At 34.4% G+C, this 25,824-nt stretch overlaps 1 protein-coding gene across 1 annotated transcript in view; it reads right to left on the reverse strand.

Annotated features, from left to right (window-relative positions):
• Positions 1-25,824, reverse strand: part of ATRNL1 (attractin like 1) — a 794,045-nt gene that overhangs the window by 559,659 nt on the left and 208,562 nt on the right. Inside the window, exons 19-20 of the mRNA XM_032878996.1 lie at positions 25,074-25,211; positions 9,677-9,770 (exon numbers count right to left, since the gene is read on the reverse strand). Coding sequence (XP_032734887.1) covers positions 9,677-9,770; positions 25,074-25,211 — 232 coding nt within the window. The remainder of the gene's footprint in view (positions 1-9,676; positions 9,771-25,073; positions 25,212-25,824) is intronic.

The raw sequence follows: 25,824 nt of genomic DNA on the forward strand, positions 1-25,824 counted from the left end.
GAGTAATCCGCTCGGGTTTGCTTTCGGGAGCTTTTGTTCCCTGAGCGCTTTCCGTAGAGTTCCGGAGGACGGGAATGAAGATGGCGGCCTCCTGGTCTCCCGCCCAGAGGAGCTGAGAGCCCGGGGCCCCACTCCTCAGTGCGCCCTCAGAGAACAGCGCCCAATTACTCCCGTCACCCTGGCCTCCGGCCGCGCCGAGCTGACCGAGCCTGCGACCGGTTCAAGGTAAGCCCGAGCTGAGAGTCACTCCTTGGCTCTGTCTCTGTAGCCGGCTTCCCCGTTCTAATACCTGTAAGCTCTGCGACACTCAGACACCCCGATCCTTCTGTGACCCTGCGGGACCTGAGGCCACGCTGACCCCGTGTGGGCTTCACCCCGGTTAAGCCTCTGGAGCGATGTCCCTCATCGGAACAGACTTTTAAAAGTCCCGATTTTGTGTCCGTTGCTCCGCCGCTTGCCGGGAGCCGGCTCCTCCCCCCGCGGTCTATCTTCCCGTCGCTTTGGATTCACTTCTCCGCCAGTCCTACCTTTCAGAAAGTGGTGCATTTTCTGTTTCTAGAATTGCTGTTCTTCTTCTCTTCGCTCTCCCGTTAGATTTGTAGGTGTTTGCAGTCTTTTCATAAGCTATCTAGCTGATCTCCCGCTACCTGAAGTAGTCTCAGCTGCTCCTTCTCCGCCATCTTGACTCCTCCCTCCTACAGAAGACTTTTAAAAGTGACAAGAGAAATCAGGAAAAACCAAAATCCTAAGATATTTATTTTACAAAGTCCTTGTTATGTGCCAGAATCTAGTCTAGTAAAGAAGGCACAAGTTTGATCTTCCTGAAATGGAAAAGGCATTGACATCTTCCTCTGCCTCTTTCCCATAAAAAAAAAAAAAAAAAAAGACTAAATATAACAAAATAGGTAAAAATGGAAAAATGGGTAATAATCTTAGACATCACTGGCCTAAAGGTAAACTGGTGAGGAATAAGTACTCAGAAGACTATCCTCCTATGAGAATATTTCCCAAAGTACATAAAGGACTATTACTTCACAGTCACCTAGAATACTTGTAATAAAGCAAAATTTGTGTCCCCAAGCTAGTATTCAAGTCACTATATTTCTAAAGATTTCTTTTTCACACTAATTTTGAGAACTAGTTACTTGAGCCTAACATAAGTAGCTATGAAAAAGCCATGATCAGTGAAAAGTTTATAAGGAAGAGAAAAGAATATTCAATTATGGATTAATTTATTAAATTAAAAGATCCTGCTTAGTAATAGTGACCCATATCTCATATAATTATTTTATAATCCCAAATGTTTTTGAGAAATTTAGTCTTCAATTTATTGTGGGAAAAAATAAAATAGGATTCTGGACAAACCCATCAATTTTCATTAATCTACCAACATGATATCTAACAATCCTATCAATATATACAACCTTCTCAAGTAGTCAATAAATTGCTCTAAGATCTGTGCAATAAATGAAATAACAAAGTTCTTTGGCTAAAAATACACAAACTGATGAGGTAACTGGTTCTCAGTGGAGATAAATTTTAGGGTAAAAATTAGTTATCTCCATAATTATGGATTTTTTTTTTTTAAGATTTTTTTGGGGGCGTCTGGGTGGCTCACTGGGTTAGGGCCTCTGCCTTCAGCTCCGGGTCCTGGGATTGAGCCCCACGTCAGGCTCTCTGCTCAGCGGGGAGACTGCTTTCCCCTCTCTCTCTCTGCCTACTTGTGATCTCTCTCTCTCTGTTAAATAAAATCTTTAAAAAAAATTTTTTTTATTATTTATTTGACAGAGAGAGTGGGCTCAAGCACTGGGAGTGGCAGGCAGAAGGAGAAGCAGACTCCCTGCTGAGCAAGGAGCCTGATATGGGACTTGAACCCAGGACCCCGGGATCATGACCTGGGCCAAAGACAGATGCTTAACTGACTGAGCTACCAAGGTGCCCCATTAATTATGGATTTCTAATGGAACTTACTAAAAGGGCTAAAAAGGGTGCCAAGGATAGTAGACATCCTGAGTACACAAGGCAAGTCCACAAAACAACAAAAAATAATTGATCCAAAACCCACGAACCTTTTGAACAACATGGCTTTTTGAACCATTAACAGGATTTTTTTGTTCATAATTATTTGAATCTAGAACTTACATCCACTTTACATATAAAGGCAGAGCAGCTTTGCATATTTACAACATACACTGAATTTTCTAGAAATGCAACCATGTGACTTGGAAATACACCATATACAATTCTGATTAGAACTTAACAAAAATGTGTTCATCATGTCAGGAAATTGCATCACATCTTTGAGCACACCGTATGTCTAGAAAATATCCGAGACTCCTTTTAGTAGACTAAGAACCAAATATTATTAGTCATATCTACTTATTAGCAGCATTGGATTTCATTAATAAAGTGATTTAAGTTATATTATTTCTATCCGACATATTTTTTTTAATTTGTAGCACTACAGTACAAAATCTTTGTGGTAGAAATCACACATTAAAATTATTTACTTGGGGGCTGACAATTGTTTTTCAACATGGGACTCTTAAAATGCTCCCAGAAGCCTACAGTCCAACTCTTTTGGCTCTAATATTACTGTATCTTTTTCCAATCTGTCATTTATTTCCTAAAATCAATGAAATGATATAGTTTCCAAAGTCTTTTTAAATATCAAAAACTGAATGAATGCCTTGACATGTGATGGGCTTCAAGACGGAAAACATATTTTCTGAGGCATTTCATCATAATCTTGTCCATATTTTAACCACTCAAAGATCAAGCTCATACTTAAAATATAATACTTCCTCATTTTCTCCATTTCAACAGCCTGTTTTCTGTCTTGGCATGAGATCTCTAGTTTCTGATTTACTATCTTGACTGGGTTCAGAGTGAATGAAAGGAGTTTCAGAGACTTCTTCCACTTGGCCCTTTCTACCTTAACAGCTCATTTCTCACAGATCAAAAATAATATGCAGTTCTACAAGAGGCGACATATACCCATTCCAATTATGCACTTAGAGACAGGGAAAATTACCACAGAGTGAGTCTGCAGACCCAATATAATCAATTAAATAGATTTATACCAAAACTCAATTTATTACTTAGTCCCCATAAGTTCCCATTTTTACAAAGCGGCTATGACTCTTCATCTCTAAATGCGAGGAGCATTCCTTACTTTTCAAGATTATTAATTTGAAAATCCATAAAGTTCTAGAGAACATTATTTCATCCCCATTGAGAATCATTGACCTAATAATGTTTTCCTCTGCCCAACCTTTGACCTTCACATTTACTGTCTACAGGACATAAGAACACTTTACTGACTTGTTGGAATTCAGATATTTTCTGGTAATCAGAAGTAGATTAGTTTTCGATGTGGTGTTCCATGATTCATCGTTAGTGTGTAACACCCAGTGCTCCACAGACAAAAACTAATGATGCACCGTGTGGGGACTAACATAACAGAATAAAAAAAAAGTAGTAGATTAGAAAAGGTCTAATCTAGGGCCAATCCAGAAACATGTTTTTGTTTTTTTTCTTCACCTGCAGTTAAGAAAACTTAACTTAAGAAGAACTAACACAACTTCCTAAGATACATAGTAGCAATATTGAAAAGATTTTTTAAGTAAATAAATTAATGATATTTTGGTGCTTGATACCAATTCATATACCTTATCCAAAGCCCCTCAGAAGTATCTTTGTTCCTTTTCCCATGACCAATTATCTACTAAATGAGTTGAGGTCCCATTGGAGAAACAGTGGAGAAGTATTTATTGTGTATATCGATGAGACAGTACAGGTGCTTCTTTTACTTTATTTGATGGGTGCTGGGAACCAGAGTTTCAGATTGGAATCCTAAGAGTGAAGATTCACAATTTTCCACTGGGACAGCTGACATCAACCTTCTGCTTACTGGTTCACGATTTTTTTTTTGGCTGGTAATTTAAGTCAAACAATAATCTACTTGGCTGCCAAATTAGTTCATCCCTCAGAACTCACTTGGGCATTACCACAAATTCTTGCCAACTAACACATCCTGTTAGCCATCTGGTCTTGCTAACTGTTAAGGTAATTAAGAGTTAGGTACACCCACCCATCCTTTACAATTCTGGAATCCTAACATAACCACTCTGACACTAGGGAACCCAATTGACAGGTAATATTTTCTCTTGTCTACCATGACCTACAGACAACAGCCACCACTGAGTTTCAAAACTCCAGAGTTCCCCTTACAACTGTACTCTTTATTGTCTTAATGAAGAAAGTGCTCTGGAAAACCTCCAAGAAAACAGAATCAATTAATAGTCTATTGGATATTATGTAATACATGTATTCCAACATATCCAGCTTCCTGAGTTTTCCGACTCCAATGTTCTAAATTTCCTCGACAGTTCCAGCATCTCCCCACCTATATACTACAGGCAATCAGCATACTCACATTTTAAAAAAACATCAGCAACTATAGGTTTATCACTAAGACATGAAATCCTGGATCATAGGAGAGTGACATGATATCATCAATAAATTCTTCCTTCTCCAGCCTTAGATTTCACACTCCCTGATCCCAAATCCTCAAGGTAACGCTCATATATCCACTGCTGGCTCCTGCCTCTGCATATTGCTCAGGCCCTGCAACTTTTTCAGTGACAAGCTATCTCTTACCCATCTACAGCAGAGACTGTGTATTCCCAATCATGCTACACTGAGACCTGACACTTGTTACTGATCTGGAGACAATAAATGGAGGCAGGGTGCACTCTGGAGGAAGACAAACATCTTCTTATGAAACATAAACATCAGGTGAAATCTTTGCATTGTTGCCAGGGGAAGGGAAGTGACCTTACTCTATCAAACCACAGAAGATTACTACTTCTACCCAGGAGTTTTCCAGGGAATGAATCTAGGATTCAAGACTCTGAGGTCATACTTAGAAGTGTCCCCACTGTATGCCTCCAACTCCCACTTGTTCTCACCAGGCAGTGACTCTAGCATGGGTGACCTGTCATGGCTCATTTTTCAGTTTCATTTGCAGACTTTGAAGTGCTAAGGTTGCTGCACAAACCAGCACTTCTCCTCCAGCCTATATTTCAGTCTATCAAACACAGTTATATTCTCAATAATTATCCTACAGCACACCAGGATAACCACTATCACACTTACTGTTAGCATTACATAGTGCTTACTGCCCCTGGTAAGTCTTCTAACCATAAGATCCCCTGATGAAGGTCTGTTACCAAAAGCCACTTTCAGGAGCAACTGCCTTAGCTGGAATTACCTCAGTAGCAGATGCCAAGGTAGGATGGGGGTGCTTGCCAAGGGCAGTCATCTCAGGAAGCACGTGACACAATGGGAAATGTAGGATAAACTCTCACCCTTCACTGGTGGAGGATGACCCATTTTGGCATAAACTATCTTATATTTCCCGGTTGCACTGGGCAGAAATAAGTATCTCTGGAACTGAAAGAGGAACAAAGATTCTCCTACTTTATGTGGAACACTGGAAAGGACAGGAAACTGTCCCTACAGCTTTGGTGAAAGTATGACAGCCAAGGGAATTATTAGCAAGATACATCATAAGTATCTGCCACAACATTTTATCAAAACTTCTTTTACCATTTTTATTTTATTAAAATAAATTATCTCCCACTGAAGAACACCAGTTTCTATCACAACGGTTGTTATAAGGCTGAAGAAAAAAAAAAATTAACTACTGACCTTCCTTACACTATTACATTGAAAAGGAATTTGAGTGAGTGAGAGACACTGTATTTCACAGAATCCAAATATGCATGACCTTCACACTGTAAAACTGATAACATGTTACAAAAATAATATGTTGTGTTTTCTTTGAAGTCAGCATGTTACTCCTCAAAAGTAAACACGTGTCGTAGAGAATTATCACCTCGCTCATTACATATTTATCTTACAGTTCATATCTCCATTAAATAATGTTTTAAGTGACCATTTCTGAGTTCCAGCTGTGGTTTAGGTCAGAGCCAGAACCCTGGCAAGGCAAATAATGCAGTGCCCCTTTGAATGAACATTTTGGCCCCATTACTGAAACCCTGTTCACAGTGCCTGCTTCTGCTATTCCCCTTCCCCCAGCTTACCTCACAGGAAATGCATTCTTAAAATGTTCTCCATTTTCTTCCTTGAGCAACCGGTGGGGTGCATGGGGAAAAAGCTCTAGAAAGAGCCCTTGGGGGACCCCAATCCCTGTGACTCCACACACACACACATACACACCCCGCCCAAGAGCTCTGCACTCTACTGCCTGTCCAAACTAGATCAGCCGTCTATCAACTACCTCAGCTCAAGTCTTCTACGTTTCCAGCTCGTTTCGCTGCAGGTAAGCCAGTGTTCTTGTCTCATGTCTCCCGGAAAGCTCTTGTTTCCCTTCAGACTTCTGGCTATTTGTTTACCCTGTAGTCTCAATTCTGCAGTGATTTCCAGAAAAGTCATGGATTTGCAGTTTTCCCAGCTCTTGTTTCTTTCATTGTAGGGGTCAGAGCAATGCTCTTGCCAGCTGTCTGTGTCCTTGAGCAAAAGCTTGAAATGCTGTAACCTTCTTCATTTTCATTCCCTTTTTTTACTGATACAGTTTCTCCTTCTGTTTACTATATTCTCCACCCAGAGTATTTCACCTCCTCCTTCAAGTTCCAGCTCAAGTATCCTCTTCTCAAACTTTCCTGATCCCTCCACGGTAAATTAATCCCGCCTTTTCAGTACTCCAGCAAAATGTTCTTCATTCCTTTCCAGTATAAACTTACTGAACACTTACACTGTGGTAGAGATGACATGGTCCCCAGAGAATTTCATTCTAGCAAAGGTTACAGGCGAGTGCACAGATAATGCAAGGAACACATTAACATATAGGAAGAGAATGCATTTTAGTTTGAAGAGGTTATAAAATTTTAGTTTGAGGAGTTATAAATACACAAGATGTGATGTCCAACTATAAATTTAAAGCCAAACAGAAATTGTCCTGTGAAAAGGGAAAGGTTCTCACACATTTCAAATCACTGAAACAGCAAATTAGTATATTACATTTTGGCTGGCGTCTCGACTGTTAGCCCGAAAGACACTTTCAGCAAAAACTATGTGATATTCATCTTCATTAATAGTATAAGCACTAACTTAATAATTATTTGGCGATTTGAATGACTAGCTTTGCTTCCTAATAAGAGTGGGTTTTTTTTAGTATAAGCACACTGTAGAAAATAATTGCTTTAAGAATGATGATCCTATTTTCAGTGCCCTGCACTCAAAAGCCAAATAAATAAAGAAAAAATAATGAATATAATTCTATCTAGAAAGGCTATCTACAAAGTACTGTACAAATTAGTATTCCAATTTTTCCCTTGCTTACAAAAATCATAAATAAGAACTAGGGCAAATTGTACTTTCATCATTAAGAACTATGTAATTTATTTTTCTACTATTTCATACATATGCCAAATCCTGTTACTTTGTATTTCTAAAGTGATAATCCCATGATTTCAATGAATTAAAATACTGCTCTCACTAATCTGGAAACAGAAGCATCTTACTAAAATACATCACAAATTATTATAGATGGTTATATCATTTAAGTAAAAATATAGTACAAATTAAAGATGTCAGTTTTAATTGATGGACTAATGGAATCTTAAAACAAAAAATATTTCCTCTCTATGTCCAGGACCTGATACATAATTTGTGGCAGAGGGAGGCTAGAAGAAGAACAAAATAAAAATGTAAGGCTCTTGCTAAAAATTTATTAAGAATTTGAAGAGGGTGATAGCAGTACATTAAACCAAGCACGATGCCCTTCTAGACACACACCCAAGAAGGTGGCCCTACTTACAAATTTTATATTCAGTGAAATATTAGAAGTATCTTCTGTCTTAAAACACAGAACTCTGATTTAAATCCATTGGTATCGAGACCAAAACAGCCTTCCTTAATAGGAATTTCCCTAAGATCTTATGCTTTCACTTCCTTTTTTTAAGTTTAGAGACTATGGAGAAGAAATAAAAACTGGTCTGTTCACCTTCTCTGAACTTGAAAACCTATGACCCCTTAGTGGCTAGCCAAAGATATGTTCTTCTAACTTGAAATGCTTAAAATAATTCTACAGCAAATAATATATTTGTTTTAAACAAGAAGAAACAAAATGATCATTTTCCCTAGTTAACAGACTTCTTTGGACATAAAAGTTTTATTTTTTTCCCATGGAAAATGTTCTTTATTTTGAAATTAAAGTGAAAAAATATAAATGAATAAAATACTTTACAAATGCATGTGGAAAGTGCTAATGCGCCTAATGCTTCATAATACATATGGTCCAGATAAAAATTAAGGGAAATACCTACTATTTTACTTATTTATTTATTTAAGTATTTATTTGCCACCCTACAGTACACCATTAGTTTTTGATGTAGTGTTCCATGATTCATTGTTTGTGTTTAACACCCAGTGCTCCATGCGATACATGCTCTCCCTAATACGCATCAGCAGGCTCACTCATAACCCCCAAAACCCTCAGTTTGTTTCCCGGAGTCCATAGCCTCTCATGGTTCTTCTCCCCTTTTAATCCCCCCCTCTTCATTTTTTCCCTTCCTTTTCCTAATGTCCTCCATGCTATTCCTTATGTTCCACAAATAAGTGAAACCATATGATAATTGACTTTCTCTGCTTGACTTATTTCACTCAGCATAATCTCCTCCAGTTCCATTCATGTTGATACAAAAGTTGGGTATCCACCCTTTCTTATTTTTTCATAATTTTATAGTTATTATAGAGTTGATGATTTGTGTCAAATACAGTACATTTATACCTAATATAGGTGCAATATATACAACTCTGAAACAAAAATTATTTTAATATTATATGTCATATATAAATTAGAAAAAAAGAATGTTTAGATACCACGAGACAACTGCTTTTTAGGGTTATTTTCTTGAGGGGAAGAATAAATCTTGAGAATAACAATTAAATTATAAGAAGACAGAAATCATTCATAAAACTACTGAAAGCAGGGCGCCTGGGTGGCTCAGTCATTAAGCATCTGCCTTGGGTCGAGATCAAGCCCCACATCGGGCTCCCTGCTCAGCGAGAAGCCTGATTCTCCCTCTCCCTCTGCCTGCCTGCCACTCCCCTTGCTTGTACTCTCCTCTCACTATCTCTATCTGTGTGTCAAATAAATAGATAAAATATTTTAAACAAATATTGAAAGCGAGTAAAAAGAGTGGGTTCGTTTCTAGTGAAAGAGTGAAAAAGAAGTATAAGGAACCACTTAAAAAGCTTAAATAACTACAATTATAATTAATAATGACAGATTCAAAAGAAAGGCAAGAAATATGATTTTTTATTTAACAGGCTATGGAGGAAAATCATAAAAATAAAATGAAAATTTAATGTATGCATTTTTAAAAAAAATTAAAAATGTTTCTTTTTTTAGAGAGATACCAAAGACAAAGATATTCTATGGGTTCTTTTAAAGCCCCCACAAAACTACCATTTTTAAAAGGCTTACATTTTTTATGAGAATTGATAAAATGCAAGTAAACCTAGTTTACAATAATATGGGTTGCTTAACTAGCACAACACTAGCCTTAAAAAAGGAAAGCCTGTAACAATTAGTTTATAGCAAAAGTTCAATCTACAAAAGTTCTAAAAAGTCATTTTTACTTACAGTTGGCATTGATCACCTTTGATTCCTTTCGTTGTGCAGAAACATTTTCCTGTGTGCATGTGACAAATATTTGCATGGCCACTGCATGTACAAGCTGTAAGTCAAAATGAAAATGACACTGAATATTCTCCATCACAAATATGCATCACATTTCATTTGGGGCTTTATTTTTATACCATGTATTTTCCCCTGGCCATCCAAAAACTAGAGTTACCTCATAAGTTATTTTTTTATTAAAGGGAAGTAAATTCACTTATTGAAAAATTTTGTGAAACTCTTCAAAGACTTTGGGGTAACCTGAAGTTAAGTATGGATCCAAGCATTATTGCATTCTTCTTTGGGCTCCTCTCCATTTCTAGTTAAGCAAATGAATTTCAAAGAGCTTAAGAATTTTGGAATCAAAGGCTTAGATTCAAAACGTACATCTATAATCACCAGCTACCTTGGGCAATTTATTTAACTTCTCTGCCTTAGTTTATTCATCTGCAAAAGATAATAATAATAATGATGATGATGATGATGTTTCGCTCTTAATACTGATGTGAAGATTAAATGAGATCATGTATTTTTAAATACCTAACACATATTGAGCACTTAATAAATAAAGCTATTACTTCTACTACTATTACATTGCCAAAAATAATAAAAATATAGCTATATATCATGTAAATAAAGCATGCCTCTTTATTGCCCCAAATAATCTTATTTTGCTTCTGAGATCACTCTCAGTTTTAATATTATACAATATTAACTGAAACATAATAGGGGACTCATTTCATTTTATTATTTTGCATTCCTTGTTAAAGAGTAGCGTTCCAATTATTTGAGACACAAACTCCATACTTATTGTGTCCACCATCCAAACAACTGGTAAGTTCTATTTCAGCATGCACAATCTCTCTTATATCTGCACAATCTCTCTTATATTGAGATAACCACTGTACTCGGTGGGACAGCATATGTCACTGACATATGTCAGTGTCACACACTGACACTGTATTGTGTCATTCAGAGTCATATGTGAATGACACAATACAGTCACATATCTGATCTACCATCAGTTATTTCTAGGCTACAATGCATTTGCCAATCCTGAGACAGCCTAAAGAGACCAGGCCAACCATGCTACTAGCTCTTTCAAAAACTTCAATGAGAACTACCGTGTCCTGCACACCTCCAGCTAGTTAAACCACTCTCTGATATAAATGAAACAATGTGGTTTTTTCTTGGTTCACATACACATGTAAAAATAAGTGAGTTTTGATCAAAATATAAAATACTCTAGAACAGGGGCACCTGAGTGGCTCAATGGGTTAAGCTTCTGCCTTCAGTTCAGGTCATGATCTCAAGGTCCTGGGATCGAGCCCCACATTGGGCTCCCTGCTCAACAGGAAGTCTGCTTGTCCCTCTCCCTCTGCCTGCCTCTCTGCCTCCTTGTGATCTCTCTCTGTCAAATAAATAAATAAATTTTTAAAAAAATACTCTAGAAACTAAGCATCTTGCTAATTGTTTATGATTATTTGCTTTGAAAAATATAGACGATTAATATAAAGTAAATACACACACATATAAAGTAAGTTTTGGTACTAGATAGATTCTTAAGAACGTGGTTTTCTGGCTAAAAGAAATTTCTACATAAAAGTACTCTTTTTTTCTTCCTAAAGAATATTTAAATAAATCAGCATAATTTTCCTTTAAGTTTATAGAATTAACTATGGAAACACACAGTGCGAGAATTACAGAAATGAATTTACGGGACTCTAAGATATATTGATAACATGTAATTTCATAAATAGTAAATGAATATACCATGATATCTTAATATTAACTTGCAGAGGCTCATATTAATATTGTCTTATAGTCAGAAATTCACTAAAAATGATGCATATTAATATTTTAAAACTTAAACATTTTATTTACCCTTTATGGCAGAACTAAATAAGAGTTATGTTTGCAGAGTTCCTTTGAAGAATTGCCATTGTATAGTAGCTTTAATAATTCCTGAGACCAAAAAAAATTGTGTTAAAATGCCTTTTAATGTAAGCCAATTTTGAGAGAATACCCTTGCAGTTTTGTACGTCAGGTTAAAATGGCACAAATGTATTTCAAATTCAATTGTTTAAAATTTACACTTCATGAAAGTGTTGAAATTACTCTTGTCAGCATCTGAGGCTATCTTTTTATGCTGAATAAGCACCTATGAAATCATCATACAGTGGCCTCTTGTTTGGCAAATTTTATATGATGATGATTTTATAGCCTAGACATACACTGAAGGGACATTTTGTGGTCACATGTTATTTCTGTTCCCCTACAGTATAAAGTTGCAATATTAACTTATAACCAAGACTGAACAATAAGGATAGAAAAAATAAAGATGCTCTAAGGGTTATTCTAACAAGTTGTACATGAAGAATATATAGAAACATGAAACCAAAAAAAGGTAGTCAGCATTGGCAGGACTTGTTTCTAAGTCAGCTTATGTGTCAAAGTCCCTTCCATTGCTAGATCCTTATTATCTGTTGAATACCTATAACAATAATTTCTGGAAATTAGGAAATCGTGTCCATTTAATATGCACTGTATACATCTAGCGTATTATACTTTATATTTACTAGATCTGCTATACATTATATTTCAAGGGAGTAAGAATTCTGACAAAGGCAAATGTTCAAATAGCTGATCTAAATTTCTATTCAAACTTATATTTTTACTTACAACTCTAAGCCCAAATTTTCACAGATGTATGGTTTATGAAAGCGGGGAAACAGAATATAGCTGCTTCTTTTTTATATAAATAAACATGAAATGCTGATACCAACATTATCTTAGCAATCTGAATTTTCTCATTAAAAATGCTAGAATTAGGGGTTAAAGCCCCTGCCTTCAGCTCAGATCATGATCCCAGGGTCCTGGGCCAGGCTCTCTGCTCAGCAGGGAGCCTGCTCCCTCCTCTCTCTCTCTGCCTACCTGTGACCTCTGTCTGTCAAATAAATAAATAAAATCTTTTTTTTTAAAAATGCCAGAATTACAACTATTGCCATGTACCTGTTGTTGAGAGAGTATGATTTTTTTTTTCCTACTGAAAAACTGATAGTTCTCAAAATTAAAAATGGGCCATCAATCCGACTTACAGAGATTACTTTTAGTCAGGATATTTGACACCTGTACTTGCCTAAATAAAGAGTAAGTAGTAAAACTCAGTTATTCAGCCCTAGATCCAGTATTTACTGAATGGGATGGGGGTATAAGGCACCGCTTTAGAACTGTAATTAAGATGGCAAAGAAGGAACGCCTAGATAGCCCAGTCAGTTGAGCATCCAACTCTTGATTTCAACTCAGGACATGATCTCAGGATCCTGGGAGAGAACCCCTCAACAGACTCTGTGCTCACCAGGGAGCCTGCTAGAGGATTCTCTCTTGGTCTCCCTCTACCCCTCCAGGCCTCCCTCTGCTTGTGTGCTCTCTCTCTCAAATAAATAAATAAATCTTTAAAAAAAAAAAAAAGTGACAAGTAAGAATCCAGAACTTAAGTAACTAGAACCTTCAAGCACATGGCACTGTTTCAAGGATTTCAGTGATAGGTTAGAAAGTCATAAAGTGCCAACAGGACTTTAAGATTTATCTTTTATATTCCAAAGCTGTCCAACATATTCAAAAATGGAGAGAAGAAACTCTAACCATCTATTCTAACTATATCCCTGGGGCCAAATCTGGCCCAATTCCTATTATTGTACAGTCCATAAGCTAAGAATGGTTTTTACATTTAAAGAATTGTGAAGAAAGAGAAGGAGGTGAAGGTGGAGATAAAGGAAAGAAGGAGAAGGAGTCAGAAGAGGCAGAGACAGCAACAGCAGCAACCATAAGTAGCCCACAAAAAACAAAATTTACTATTTAACCCTTTAGAAGAAAAAAAGCATTCCAGTCCCTGATCTATAATCACCAAGCCTGCAATCACATAATTTGTCAGCGCTCCATTCTGGTTTAATTTTAAAAACTGAAATCATATTTAAAACAATTAGTTTTTTTCCTAATAGAAGAAAGTTAAGCAAAAACATTAAATATTAAAATATTAAAAATGTCACCAAACTAAATTTTAACTCAACTTCTAAAAACTGAATTCTTAATAACCTGTGTTTACTTTTATAAAAGAGTAACTTTAATCTTGCTTCAATATCTTTGATAAAAGAATAAACCTTTAGTCATATTTTATTTTCTTACTCTAACTGGCTAGATTTCTTGACTGCTGCTAATGACTACCATTAAAGTATTTAAATCCTTTAAAATTGACTTCTTATACTTTATTTAATCTGTTTCTCATTCATCTAAAAAAACAACAAAATACCAATATCCTAGGCTATAAATGAGACTTTTAAGAATGACACATTATTAAAAGGTATTCACAAATATTATTACTTGCCTCAAGTTCAAATTCTTAAATTCCAAGCGACTGAATCTTTATTGTGTCTATTTTGAATCTGCATTGTTTTCAATGAGATTACTTTATAAAATTACCTTGAAGAGATATTAGATGATGAATCAAAGAATATGAAAAAATGTTGAGTATTATGTAACAAAATATGTTTTATAAAACATAATAACAATATTTTGTATCTATATATGACTGTACTATTTCTGATGTATTTTCATACACATTACTTCTTTAATCTTTTGCCTCATATATTATACCCATTTGACAGAGGAATAGCTTCAAAGAAATGAAAAAAAAAAAACAAGGTTTTTATGGGAATAGATAAATTGATAATGGTCATCATATAAAAAAATAAACAGGCAAGAAGAGCCAGGAAAACACTAAAAAAAGAAAAGCTTAAAAAACAAAGAAACAGCCTACTAGACATTAAAGCATTTATAAGCTCTCTATAATAAAAACATTGTAATACTGGTGTATCAAGAGACAAACAGATCAGCAGAGTAGAATAAAAAAATCCAAATATATCTGCAACTTTAGAATATAAAAAGCTTGTATATTAAATCATGGATCAAAATGAATTTTTTAAAACAAATGTCAATTGGACAACTGATGGAAAAGGTAAATTTAGATCTATACCTCACACCATACACAAAATTAAATTCAGAAACCATTAGTGATCTAAATGTAAAAAAACAAAAGGACACAAGTAACAGAATGCATAGGTAACTTGGATAAGCTGGATATAAGAAAAAGTATTCTAACTCAAGAGTGATTATTTTGATGAGATTAAAATATAAAGACTTCACAGCCAAAACAAACAAACAAACAAAAAACCACCATAAACAATGTCAAAGGACAGATACATATTTGGAGAAAAATGTTCAACAGTTAGATAATGGTCCTAATAAGTAAAGAACTCTCACCAAATTAAGAGGATAAAAATATCTCAACAGAAAATTGAGCAAAAAATACAGACAATTCACATAAATATAAAAATGGTCCTTAAATGTATGAAGATAATATTAATTTCACACATGATAAGAGAACTAAAAATTAAAATTTCATCTATCAGACAAAAGTTAAAAAGTATAAAAATATCTTCTGTTCACAAAGCTATATGGAAACAGGTACTCTCACAAACTACTAGTGGGAGTACAGACTGGTAGAACCATGACTTGCATACAATGTATGTGTTTATCTCTTAGCCTCACATGCTCCCTTCTAGGAATTTATCCTGAAGATACACTGCCTATTAGAGTACAGAAATAAACATGCACACAAAAGTTTCTACTACACTATTACTGTTATTTGAAATTACTGGAATTCACCTAAATATTCATAGTTGTAGTATGACTTCATAATGTAGTACTAGGTAGTTATAAAAACACTGAGGAAGATCTCTATAATGTGGAACGATTTCCAAGTTACATTATTAAATGACAAAAGTTATGCTTTGTGTAAAAAAACTAAGAAAATGTGCATGTTTCTACATATTTAATTTTAAAAATAACATAGGGAGGAGAAACCAGAGATGGGTTTGAGATAGGTTACTTACAGGGCATGAGTGAGAATGTCATGAAAAGATGAGGGTAAGGGCAAGGAGGAAACTGGCTTTTTGTACATTCGTGACTTTGAGGACCATGTTAATATTTCACATACTCAAAAAAAAAAAAATTACATCAACAACACTGGTGTGGCAAAGGGGGCCCTAAAGCTGACTAAACGCAGAAATAAATGAATGGCCCCAACTGAAATGACTAACAACCACACTGAAGGAGGGAAAAAGAGTGAACACAAGTACTTTTTAAACAGTTACAGACTATATGTCCTCATACTGAAGACAAAAATAAATGTATAAATGCTAAATTCTAATTAGTAGACTTCCTTTTCATTGAGGTATGGCTTAGCAGTTCCAAAACTACTTCTTGTACATTTTAAGATTGAAGAAATTTAAAAATATATATTGTGGATAATGAAAGTCAGCTTAAAAATTTGGACAGTAGGAAGAATAAAAATGAACCCTGTAGTAAGGGACAGAAAATGAGGTGTTAGTGTAAACTCATTTTTTTTTTAAAGATTTTATTTATTTTATTTTAGAGAAAGAGTGCAAACAAGGAGAAGAGTAGAGGGGGAAAGTGGGGGAGGTGGAAAGAATCCCAAGCAGATTCTAGTTCAGCACAGAGCCCAAGGTGGGGCTCAATCTCACTATCCTGAGATCATGACCTGCACCAAAGCCTAAAGCTGGACCCTTAACTGACTGAGCCACCCAGATGCCCCTAAACTCACGGATTTTAGTATAAAATATAGGTGGATGTAAAACTATATATCAATATGTGTAGTTATGTAGATGTATAAGAATAGATATGCATCTATGGGTAGACACATAAGCATGTGTGTACACAGATATTTATTTATTCTCCAGTTCTGTCTGTTGAAGTGATCTAGAAATAAAACTGTCTTTGTAGCAAAGAGCCCACGAAAGAAACCAAGGCTGTTTAAGAAATGCCAGCTTCCAGTTACAGCAGGAAAAGTACAAGATGGTGGCAAAAATACAAGAAAATGCTCAAAGAATGATAAAGAGCATATGAAAAATGGATGAATATGATACAAAGAGATGATAGATAGATATACAGATACATAAATACATAAATAAAATACACAGATGAACTAGAGAAGAGAAAGCTTTTCGTTGTAAAAGAAAGCCTAATAATTAGTATAGAAAGAATGATAGAAAATCACCATTTGGTAAAAATCATAAAACTAGTAGGTGAAAGTTTAAGAACTAACATAACATTCACAGAGTCTCAAAGCATCTCCTAAAAGATATTTTTTTTTCATTGAAGAATAATATAGTAACTTTAGAGTAAAGAAATCTGGCAGACACCACTTTATCCAAATGTCCCTACTGAACATTACCATTACTGGAATGATGGTAGCATGTAGCTCATGATGATAGCATGTAGCTCATGATAGCTCATGAGAAGAATTTAGCATAACTTCAGTGGTATTCCCGCCAAAAGTACGTAATCAGAATATAATCATGAAGAAATGACAAACAAAGCCATATTCCATACAAAGCACATGCTATATACACACACCAAAAAATGGGCTACAATCCTAAACAATGTCAATGTCACTTAATAAAAAGAAAGACTCAAGAAATGTTCCAGATTCAAGAAGTCTCAAGAGATACACAAATGAATAAAACCAGTCACCTTGGATTTTCTTTTTCTCTAAAGAACAATGCAGGGACAAAGTAAAACCTAAATAAGGTCTATATTTAATAATAATACGCACCAAGGTTGATTTCCTGATTTCTGGAACTGTAATTTGGTTAAAAAAATTCCTAGTTTTTAGAAAACATCCCTAAAGTATTTAAGGGATAAAGGCCCATCAAGTCTGCAATATTTAACTGAAACAGCAAGAGAGAGAGGAAGCACGAAGGAACTCTGAGTATTACCTGCAACTTTTCTGTGTTAAATTATGTCAAAACAATAAAGCAAAAAAGTTAAATAGACCTTTTCAATTTTGAAAAGATTAAACACTTATACACCAAAAAAAGTAAGTAAAATACATGCTTATGTTTTTGACTTGTAAGCTGGTAACAACATTGCTTAACAACTTTGAGGTGTTCTTTTTTTCCCTATATGTTATCGAGGCTTTTGTTTTCACCATTATGAGTAGAAGGGGTGTTGTTAGCAATATGTGAAGTAAACAATTCCACATCTCAAGAAAACATTATTAATTATTTCTCTTTCTATAAATGAGATAAAAAGGTAAATGACAAACAGAGACACTGTATGGAGGGTATAGAAATTGTAGGGAGAGTATTCACTCATTCATTCCACAAATATTTAAGAAGAAGCTATTCCATTTCAGCTAACCTGTAACACACAACAGCAAAAGAAGAAAAGAAGAACCATGGGCACTTAACTGGTATTATCATTAACTAAGATGGGGGTGAAAGGAGAATATTTTTAAATAATACAGTTGTTGAATTCAGTTTTTGAACCAATTAATATGAACAATACTGGCCTTGTAAGGAAGTCAAAAAACAAGTAGAAATTGCTCATTAGGGGGCCTGGGTGGCTCAGAGGGTTAAAGCCTCTGCCTTCAGCTCAGGTCATGATCCCGGGGTCCTGGGATCGAGACCCACATCGGGTTCTCTCCTTGGCGGGGAGCCTGCTTCCTCCTCTCTCTGCCTGCCTCTCTGCCTACTTGTGATCTCTGTCTGTCAAATAAATAAATAAAATCTTTAAAAAAAAAAAAAAAAGAAATTGCTCATTAAAATAAATACACAATTAAACAATCATACATTCCCTTTGAAGCCTAAAAATATAGATGATTATTCTAATAAAATCACTAGATGGACCCATAGAGAAAAAGCAAGATGAAAGGTATAGGTGAAACTGTGATTAAAAGAAAAGCAAATATTTGCATTCATATCCTATGGTATATAAAAACGGACCTTTGAAAGAAAAGGTTTTTCTTGGTAATAATATATTAAGAAAGATTTTAATATGTTTATGAACTATTTCCAAAAAATATTTATGCTGATGCTTTCCTACACCTGCTCTAGGCATTTCTTATTTTTTTTTTTGCATTTCTAATATATAATTAACTTGTCTACCATCACTAATTACTTTTTGTGCATTATCTAAGCAATGAAAAAGCAATGAAAAAATCCAAATTGGCACTTAGCTGAATTCTGATCTTTAAAAAACCTATAAATACCAGACTAAAACCAAATACATGCCTAGAGTTTCTTAGATTAACCTCTAATTTTCTGGAATACACTAAATAAATGTTTTATGTTGTAGAATATGAGAAATATGCCCCATTTTAAATTTACTTTTTAATTTTCATCCTAGGCCTATCATTTGAAGCAAATAAGAATTGCTTAATTTTTGTAGGTTTGTATAATAGCCTTTTTTATTGTTAAATTAAATTATACCATCTTACCTCACTTTTTAAACAGTCAAATAGTGCCAGATCCTTATAACACAAAACCTCAAGCAATACATGATAAGGGGACTAGGCATCGCATCAAATGAAATTAAAGAGAAATATTAAACACTTAAGATAAAATAATAGCTTCTATGTAGTCCCCAAAAGATAAACATTGTACTTGTAGATTTAAAACCATTATTTTTTTTTAATTCCATGTGATATATTAGTGAACTTATTAATGAAAAGAAAGCATGCAAGTCACACACTTCATTGTCAAAAATATGCAAATCAGAGGTGGAAATAATTTGCAGCATCAGGCCTAGGAACTAACCGACTGCCAATAGCACTAACCAAATGCCAAAAGTTGAAATGAAGGTTTAAAGTTAGGATGGACGGAAAGTAGAAGTTTGTGCAAATAAAAAACAGGGAGAGAGATCTTGAAAAGATCTCTCTTGTGATCTTGATCTTCAAGATCTTCAAGATCTTGAAAAGATCTTGAAAAGGGGTAGGTATAATAAAGGTGCGGAAGCAAGCCAAGCGAAGTTCCCCAACACTCAAAAGTTTACCAAGGGTGTCTCTAGCAGTTTCATGAGGCTCAGCCCACAGATATCTCTCTGAAAAGGCATCTAACACAAGAAAGTAGTAAAAACTGCACCTTCTACTAACCACAATCAAGGTCATTCTGAAATTACCTGACTTAATGTCAGGTCCAAATACTTTGCATAATCTCAGTTCTTCTTGTCCTTTTGATTCCTTTTATGAGAATAAAAGAGATAAAGAGAGCTCAGAAAGATGGAATAAATGAAGAAAGCTTAGGGCTCTAAGTATTTGAAGTTAGAGGAACACATCCCTCAGAAAAACAAAACGCTTCAAAATAATTAGTACAGAGAGAAGACAAATTAGCTACAAATATCATAGAAGCTATAAAATAAAGATTTTTTTTTATTTTTTATTTTTTATTTTTTTAATCATTCAGTTTAAACAGGCAGCTCTGCATGATTTAAAAAGTCTTTGGGGGGAAGGCGCTTGGGTGGCTCAGTGGGTTAAAGCCTCTGCCTTCGGCTCAGATCATGATCTCAGGGTCCTGAGATCGAGCCCCTGCATTGGACTCTCTGCTTAGAGGGAGACTGCTTCCCCCTTTTCTCTCTCTGCTTGCCTCTCTGCCTACTTGTGAACTCTGTCTGTCAAATAAATAAATAAAATCTTTTAAAAAATTTATTAAAAAAAGGCTTTTTTGGTTTTCTTAATGTATTTAAATGTTTTTGAAAAATGTTATTCTGAAGCAAGTCTTTAATCAAAGTATAATTTCATGCCCATACCATATGCTAAATATCTACATATAATTATTCATGTAATGGGCTCTTTTTGGGATATTTAAAGTCTCAGGTTGGCCCTTCTTTGCCACACAGGAAAATCATGTATATTAAGAAAATACAAACTTTTTAACTTTGTTGTGTCAAAATAATTAATAGAAATAGGATTTCCATGTCAAGTAATTTTCATCTATTGGCAGGTTTAAATCATTCAGGTCAATGCTCCCAGATTGAGAGATTTAAATTACTTATGTTTATTTCAAGGAATACTCAAGATCATTTGATTATAAACTTTCAGCTTCTGTAAACACCTCTGATACGTGAGAAAGGTTTAAAGTGAAAAAAAATTCCCATCCTAGTAGAGAAAAAGAAGAGTTCATTCATATTCTTTTTACTACCCTCTTGTCTCTGAGGAGAGTTGTGCCATAGCCCAATGTATTTATTAAAGTATTAAACAGGGGTGCCTGGGAGGCTCCGTTGTTGGGCGTCTGCCTTTGGCTCAGGTCCTGATCTAGGGTCCTGGGATCAAGCCCCATGTTAGCTCCCTGCTCAGCAGGAAGCCTGCTTCTCCCTCTCCCACCCCCCCGCTTGTGTTCCCTCTCTTGCTTTGTTTCTCTCTGTGAAATAAATAAATAAAATCTTTAAAATAAAATTATTAAATACTTCTGTAAAAGCCTGCTATGGGTATATCCACAATATACCAAAAAAAAATTTAAAATAAATAAGTTTTGCTTATAGAAAACAAGGTAAAAATAGAACTGTCACTGTGTTGAAAGAATTTTCCCCAAACTAGAAAAGAGTATGTTTCTTTATCACTATTAAAAGTAAAAACCTAAAATAAAATTTTAAAAAGTATGTAGAAAGAAAAAAATCAGATGAGTATAGTATTCAAACTCCTAGAAAAAGAACAAAATGAACTAAAAGACATAACAAAATTAGACTATGTTAAAACCAATTATGAATGTGGTGTAAAAGAAAAAAATCTTATTGATAATGCCAACTATCCCATTAAACATCTTGCAATAAAATAACCAAAAAGAGTTAAGACCTAGATGAAAAAACTATTGGTCATACGTGTCTACAATTTTTAAAATGCCTATATTTCACGATTTGGAGAGGTGGGTTTTTTTGTCATTGTTCTTATTGGACATCTTTTTATGAATAATCAAATAAAACAAACACATACAAATATTTTTAAACATTTTGGTGATTAATAGCATTATAGCTTAGTTGTCTCACACTTAGAACAAGGTATAATGAAAAGCATGGAATTAATGATAATGGTATAAAAGTGAAACTTATAAATTGAACTCAACTCCAAAGGGCCCACCCAGATCCTTCCATCATAATTAAAATCTTTGGGCACCTGGGTGGCCGGCTCAGTGGATTAAGCCTCTTAAAAAAAAAAAAAAAAGAATTAAACTCTTTGTCCCTGGTTCTATCATTCAACCTCTTCATAACACCATTATATCACCCTTACAATGTATAGAAATTCAAGCCCTAGTACCGTGTTTTGCATATAGTTAAGTACTCAATAATTGTTTGTGAATCGAGGATAATCCTCCATTGCAAAGTAATACAGTACATAGTGTGGAGCCATTAGAGTATAGCGAGCCATTCTAGTCAATGAAACTTTCACTTATCTTCTTTTACTAAAATTTTAAGTCAAGTTGAAGATAATATGACAAAAATAATACTGTTAAAAAGTATAAAATCATATTTTTATTAACATACTTAAGTTTACTGATGTAACAAATTTTTGTAATAAAAATAATAGTAATAATGACAATGACAGCATTCTAGAATAAAACATTTACAAGAAGCACAAATTATTTCTTATGTAAAGTACCTCATTTATGCCTCACAATAAATTAGTCATATAATTTTTAACTGAGGAAACTGAGACAATAAGAGGTTAAATAATTACCCAAGGTGACCGTGGCATTGCCTGGATATGGACCCAAGCAGTATGATTCCAAAGCCCAAGCTGTTTACAATGTTATATTCTTCCATAGCGATGAAGATTGATAGATGGATGATAGACAGATAGAGAGACAGACAGCAACTCCAGAGCAAATATGTATCAAAGAATCTTCTTGGACATCAATGAGAAATAAAATAATTTTAATAATAAACCACTTTTTAAAAAAGTTTTTTGTTTCAAGTTCTTATTTAAACTCCAGTTAGTTAATATACAGTATAATATTAGTTTCAGGAATAGAATTTAATGATTCATCACTTAAATATAATACCCAATGCTCATCACAAGTTGCCCCTCTTAATACCTATTCACCTATATAACCTATCTCCCCACCCACCACACCTCCAGCAACCCTCAGTTTGTTCTCTATAGTTAACTCTTTTCTTTTTCTTTTTTTAAATCATTCAGGTCAGTGCTCTCTCTTTTCTTTTTTTTTCCTATGTACATCTGTTTCATTTCTTAAATTCCATATATGAGTGAAATCTCTGACTAACTTATTTCACTTAGCATAATACATTCTAGCTCCATCCACATCCTTGCAAATGGCCAGACTTCATTCTTTTTGATGGCTGAGTAATATTCCACTGAGTAATAATACACACTCTGTGTGTGTGTGTGTGTATCCCATATCTTCTTTATCCATTCATCAGTTGAAAACATTTGAGCTTTTTTTTACAATTTAACTATTGTTGATAATGTTGCTATAAACATTGGGGTGCATGTGTCCCTTCAATTCAGTGTTTTTGTATCATTTAGGTAAATACCTAGTAGTGCAATTGCTAGATCATAGGGTAGTTCCATTTTTAACTTTCTGAGGAAACTCCATACTTTTTTTCAGAGTGGCTGCACCATTTTGTGTACTCACCAACAATGTAAGAGGGTTCCCCTTTTTGGCATCCTTGCCAACATCTGTGATTATCCCTGTTGTTAATTTTAGCCATTCTGACAAGTTTTTGTTTATTTTTAAGATTTATTTATTTATTTGAGAGAGAGAGAAAGCAGGGGAAGGGGCAGAGGGAGAAAAAGAATCTCAGGCAGACTCTGTGATGAGAGCTTGACACAGGACTCAATTTCACCACTCCAAGATCATGACCTGAGCCAAAATAGTCAGACGCTTAACTGACTGAGCAACCCAGGCACCCTCTGACAGTTTCTAATAAACCACTTTTAATAGTTAATTATATTAAAAGAATAGCTATGAATATGCCATAGTCTAAAAATAATCTGAGGAAAATCTACAAGTACATTCATTAATATCGGCAACAATGTTAAATTGACTTTAGTAGACTGAATTTAAAAAATAATCTCTGAATCTTCAGTACCTCTAAAACTTCACCATTCAAATATAAATCGACTTCTTTCTTTCCCTTAATATCAGCAGACTTTGAATCTTAATAAATGCATCTACTAATGAAAAGTGAACTTTTCTCAAAAAGGTGAACTAAAAATAAAGAAATATCGGTAAATTTATACTTCTTATTTTTAATAAATTTATTTTAGCTACAGCTGCATTAAAAATAATTCGCCAGATGTGACATACTGTTGATTAGTTAGATAGGTAATGTGGCCCTACGAAATAAAAATGACTTTCATATATTACATCACCATAGAAAAGTCACACACAGCAAAATAATATCTTGCCAACTTTAGGAAACAATGAAACTACAAGGAATTAGCTTCATAAACTACCAGAGAATGTGCAGTACTGAATAAGATAGGCATTTATCTTTCATCCCCTTTAATTTTCCATTGCATTATGCCTCAGCTTGCCAGATGTGTAATGTCAGCAACAAAAATGAATATGGAATAACTGAACTTAGTCTTAAACCTAGAAGAGACATAACATCCCCAAAGGGGAACATATTTCTAAAAGCACTTATATCTATTGGAATGATAAAACTTACATTCTAATTTAAAACATTTTATAGCTAATATAGTTATTCAAATGTTTCTTTTGCCTATGTTGGCAAAAAATTAATACTTTGGTAATCCTCATGACATTGCATTTGGCAGTGGATCCTTAGATAAGCACCAAAAATACAAGCAACAAAAAAATAAATAAGTAAACTGGACTTCATCAAACTTGGAAACTTTTGTGTTTCAAAGGACACTATAAAGAAAATTAAAAGGCAACCTACAGAATGGGAGAAAATATTTGCAAATTATGTATCTGGTAATGTATGTATGTATGTATCTAGAATATATAAAATATATATTATATATATTTTATATATATAAATAATATAGAATATATTAAAAAAAAAAACCTTATAATTCAACAACAACATCAAACAACCCAAATAAAAAATGTCAAAGGGCTTAACAGACACTTTTCCACAGATCTACAAACGGCCAATAACTACATGAAAAGACACGGGAACCTAAACAAGTATCCGCAGGCCCATGTTCATCGCAGCATTACTCACAATACCAATAGGTGGAAGCAACTCAGAGTCCATTAAAAGATGAATGGATAAACATGACATTGCTAAATTTCCTATAATAAACATGTATTAATTTTGCAATAAGAACTTTGTAAAGTGTTTCACAGAATTGTTATAATTCACATCACCCCGACTGAGTAAATACTACCTTCTAAAAATACTGGAACTTAATGGAAAAAATTTTCTTTTATAAAATATATTTTCCACAAGATACGTATCTTCCTCGATTTTCTTTTCTGTAATAAAAATATACTGAAGTAAAAGAAAATATACTTACCTGTGCACTGTCCTCCATTAGTTGGATCCCCATAATAACCTGGCATACAGTCTTGACACTGCTTTCCTGTGGTAAGATTTTTACACTGTTCACACACATTGTTATTGATGCACGTGCTATGTCCATTACACTGGCAAGCTAAAGAAAAGAGTAAAAAATATCATAAACATCTATGAAACCACAGCAAGTATAACACTTATCAAGACAAAGAATTTGTTTTACAAATTTAAATGGTAGCAAAGGCCAAAGGACATTTCCCAAGTTTTATTTTTTATGTAAAACATATGTGATTCAAAATATAAATGCAGGACAATATATACAATAAATTGTGTTGAAATTTTGTTGTATGTTCTATAAAATATAGGGGAAAGAGATAAAGTAAAACATAACATAGCTATGAGAGAGAGCACGTGCATGAGCAGGGGTGAGGGGCAGAGGGAAGGGGGGAGAATCTTAAGCAGGCTCCATGCCCAGCACAGAGCCCAATACAGGGCCTGATCTCACGACCCTGATATCATGACCTGAGACAAAATCAAGAGTCAGACACTTAAGTGACTGAACCACCCAGGGGCCCCAAAAAGGAATACTTTTTTTAACACATTACTTAAAGATTCACATGAATATTTATCTATTAAGTTATATACACACAAGAATGAATAATATCTTTAATAAAGAATGTTAAATTGCATCTTAATTATATTTACACATAATAACAAATGATCAATAAATATAAAAAATTGTGCAGCTATAG

The sequence above is a fragment of the Lontra canadensis genome, unplaced genomic scaffold (genome assembly GCF_010015895.1).
Source record: "Lontra canadensis isolate GAN:19392208 unplaced genomic scaffold, GSC_riverotter_1.0 scaffold3, whole genome shotgun sequence".
In the NCBI taxonomy this organism is placed as follows: domain Eukaryota; kingdom Metazoa; phylum Chordata; class Mammalia; order Carnivora; family Mustelidae; genus Lontra; species Lontra canadensis.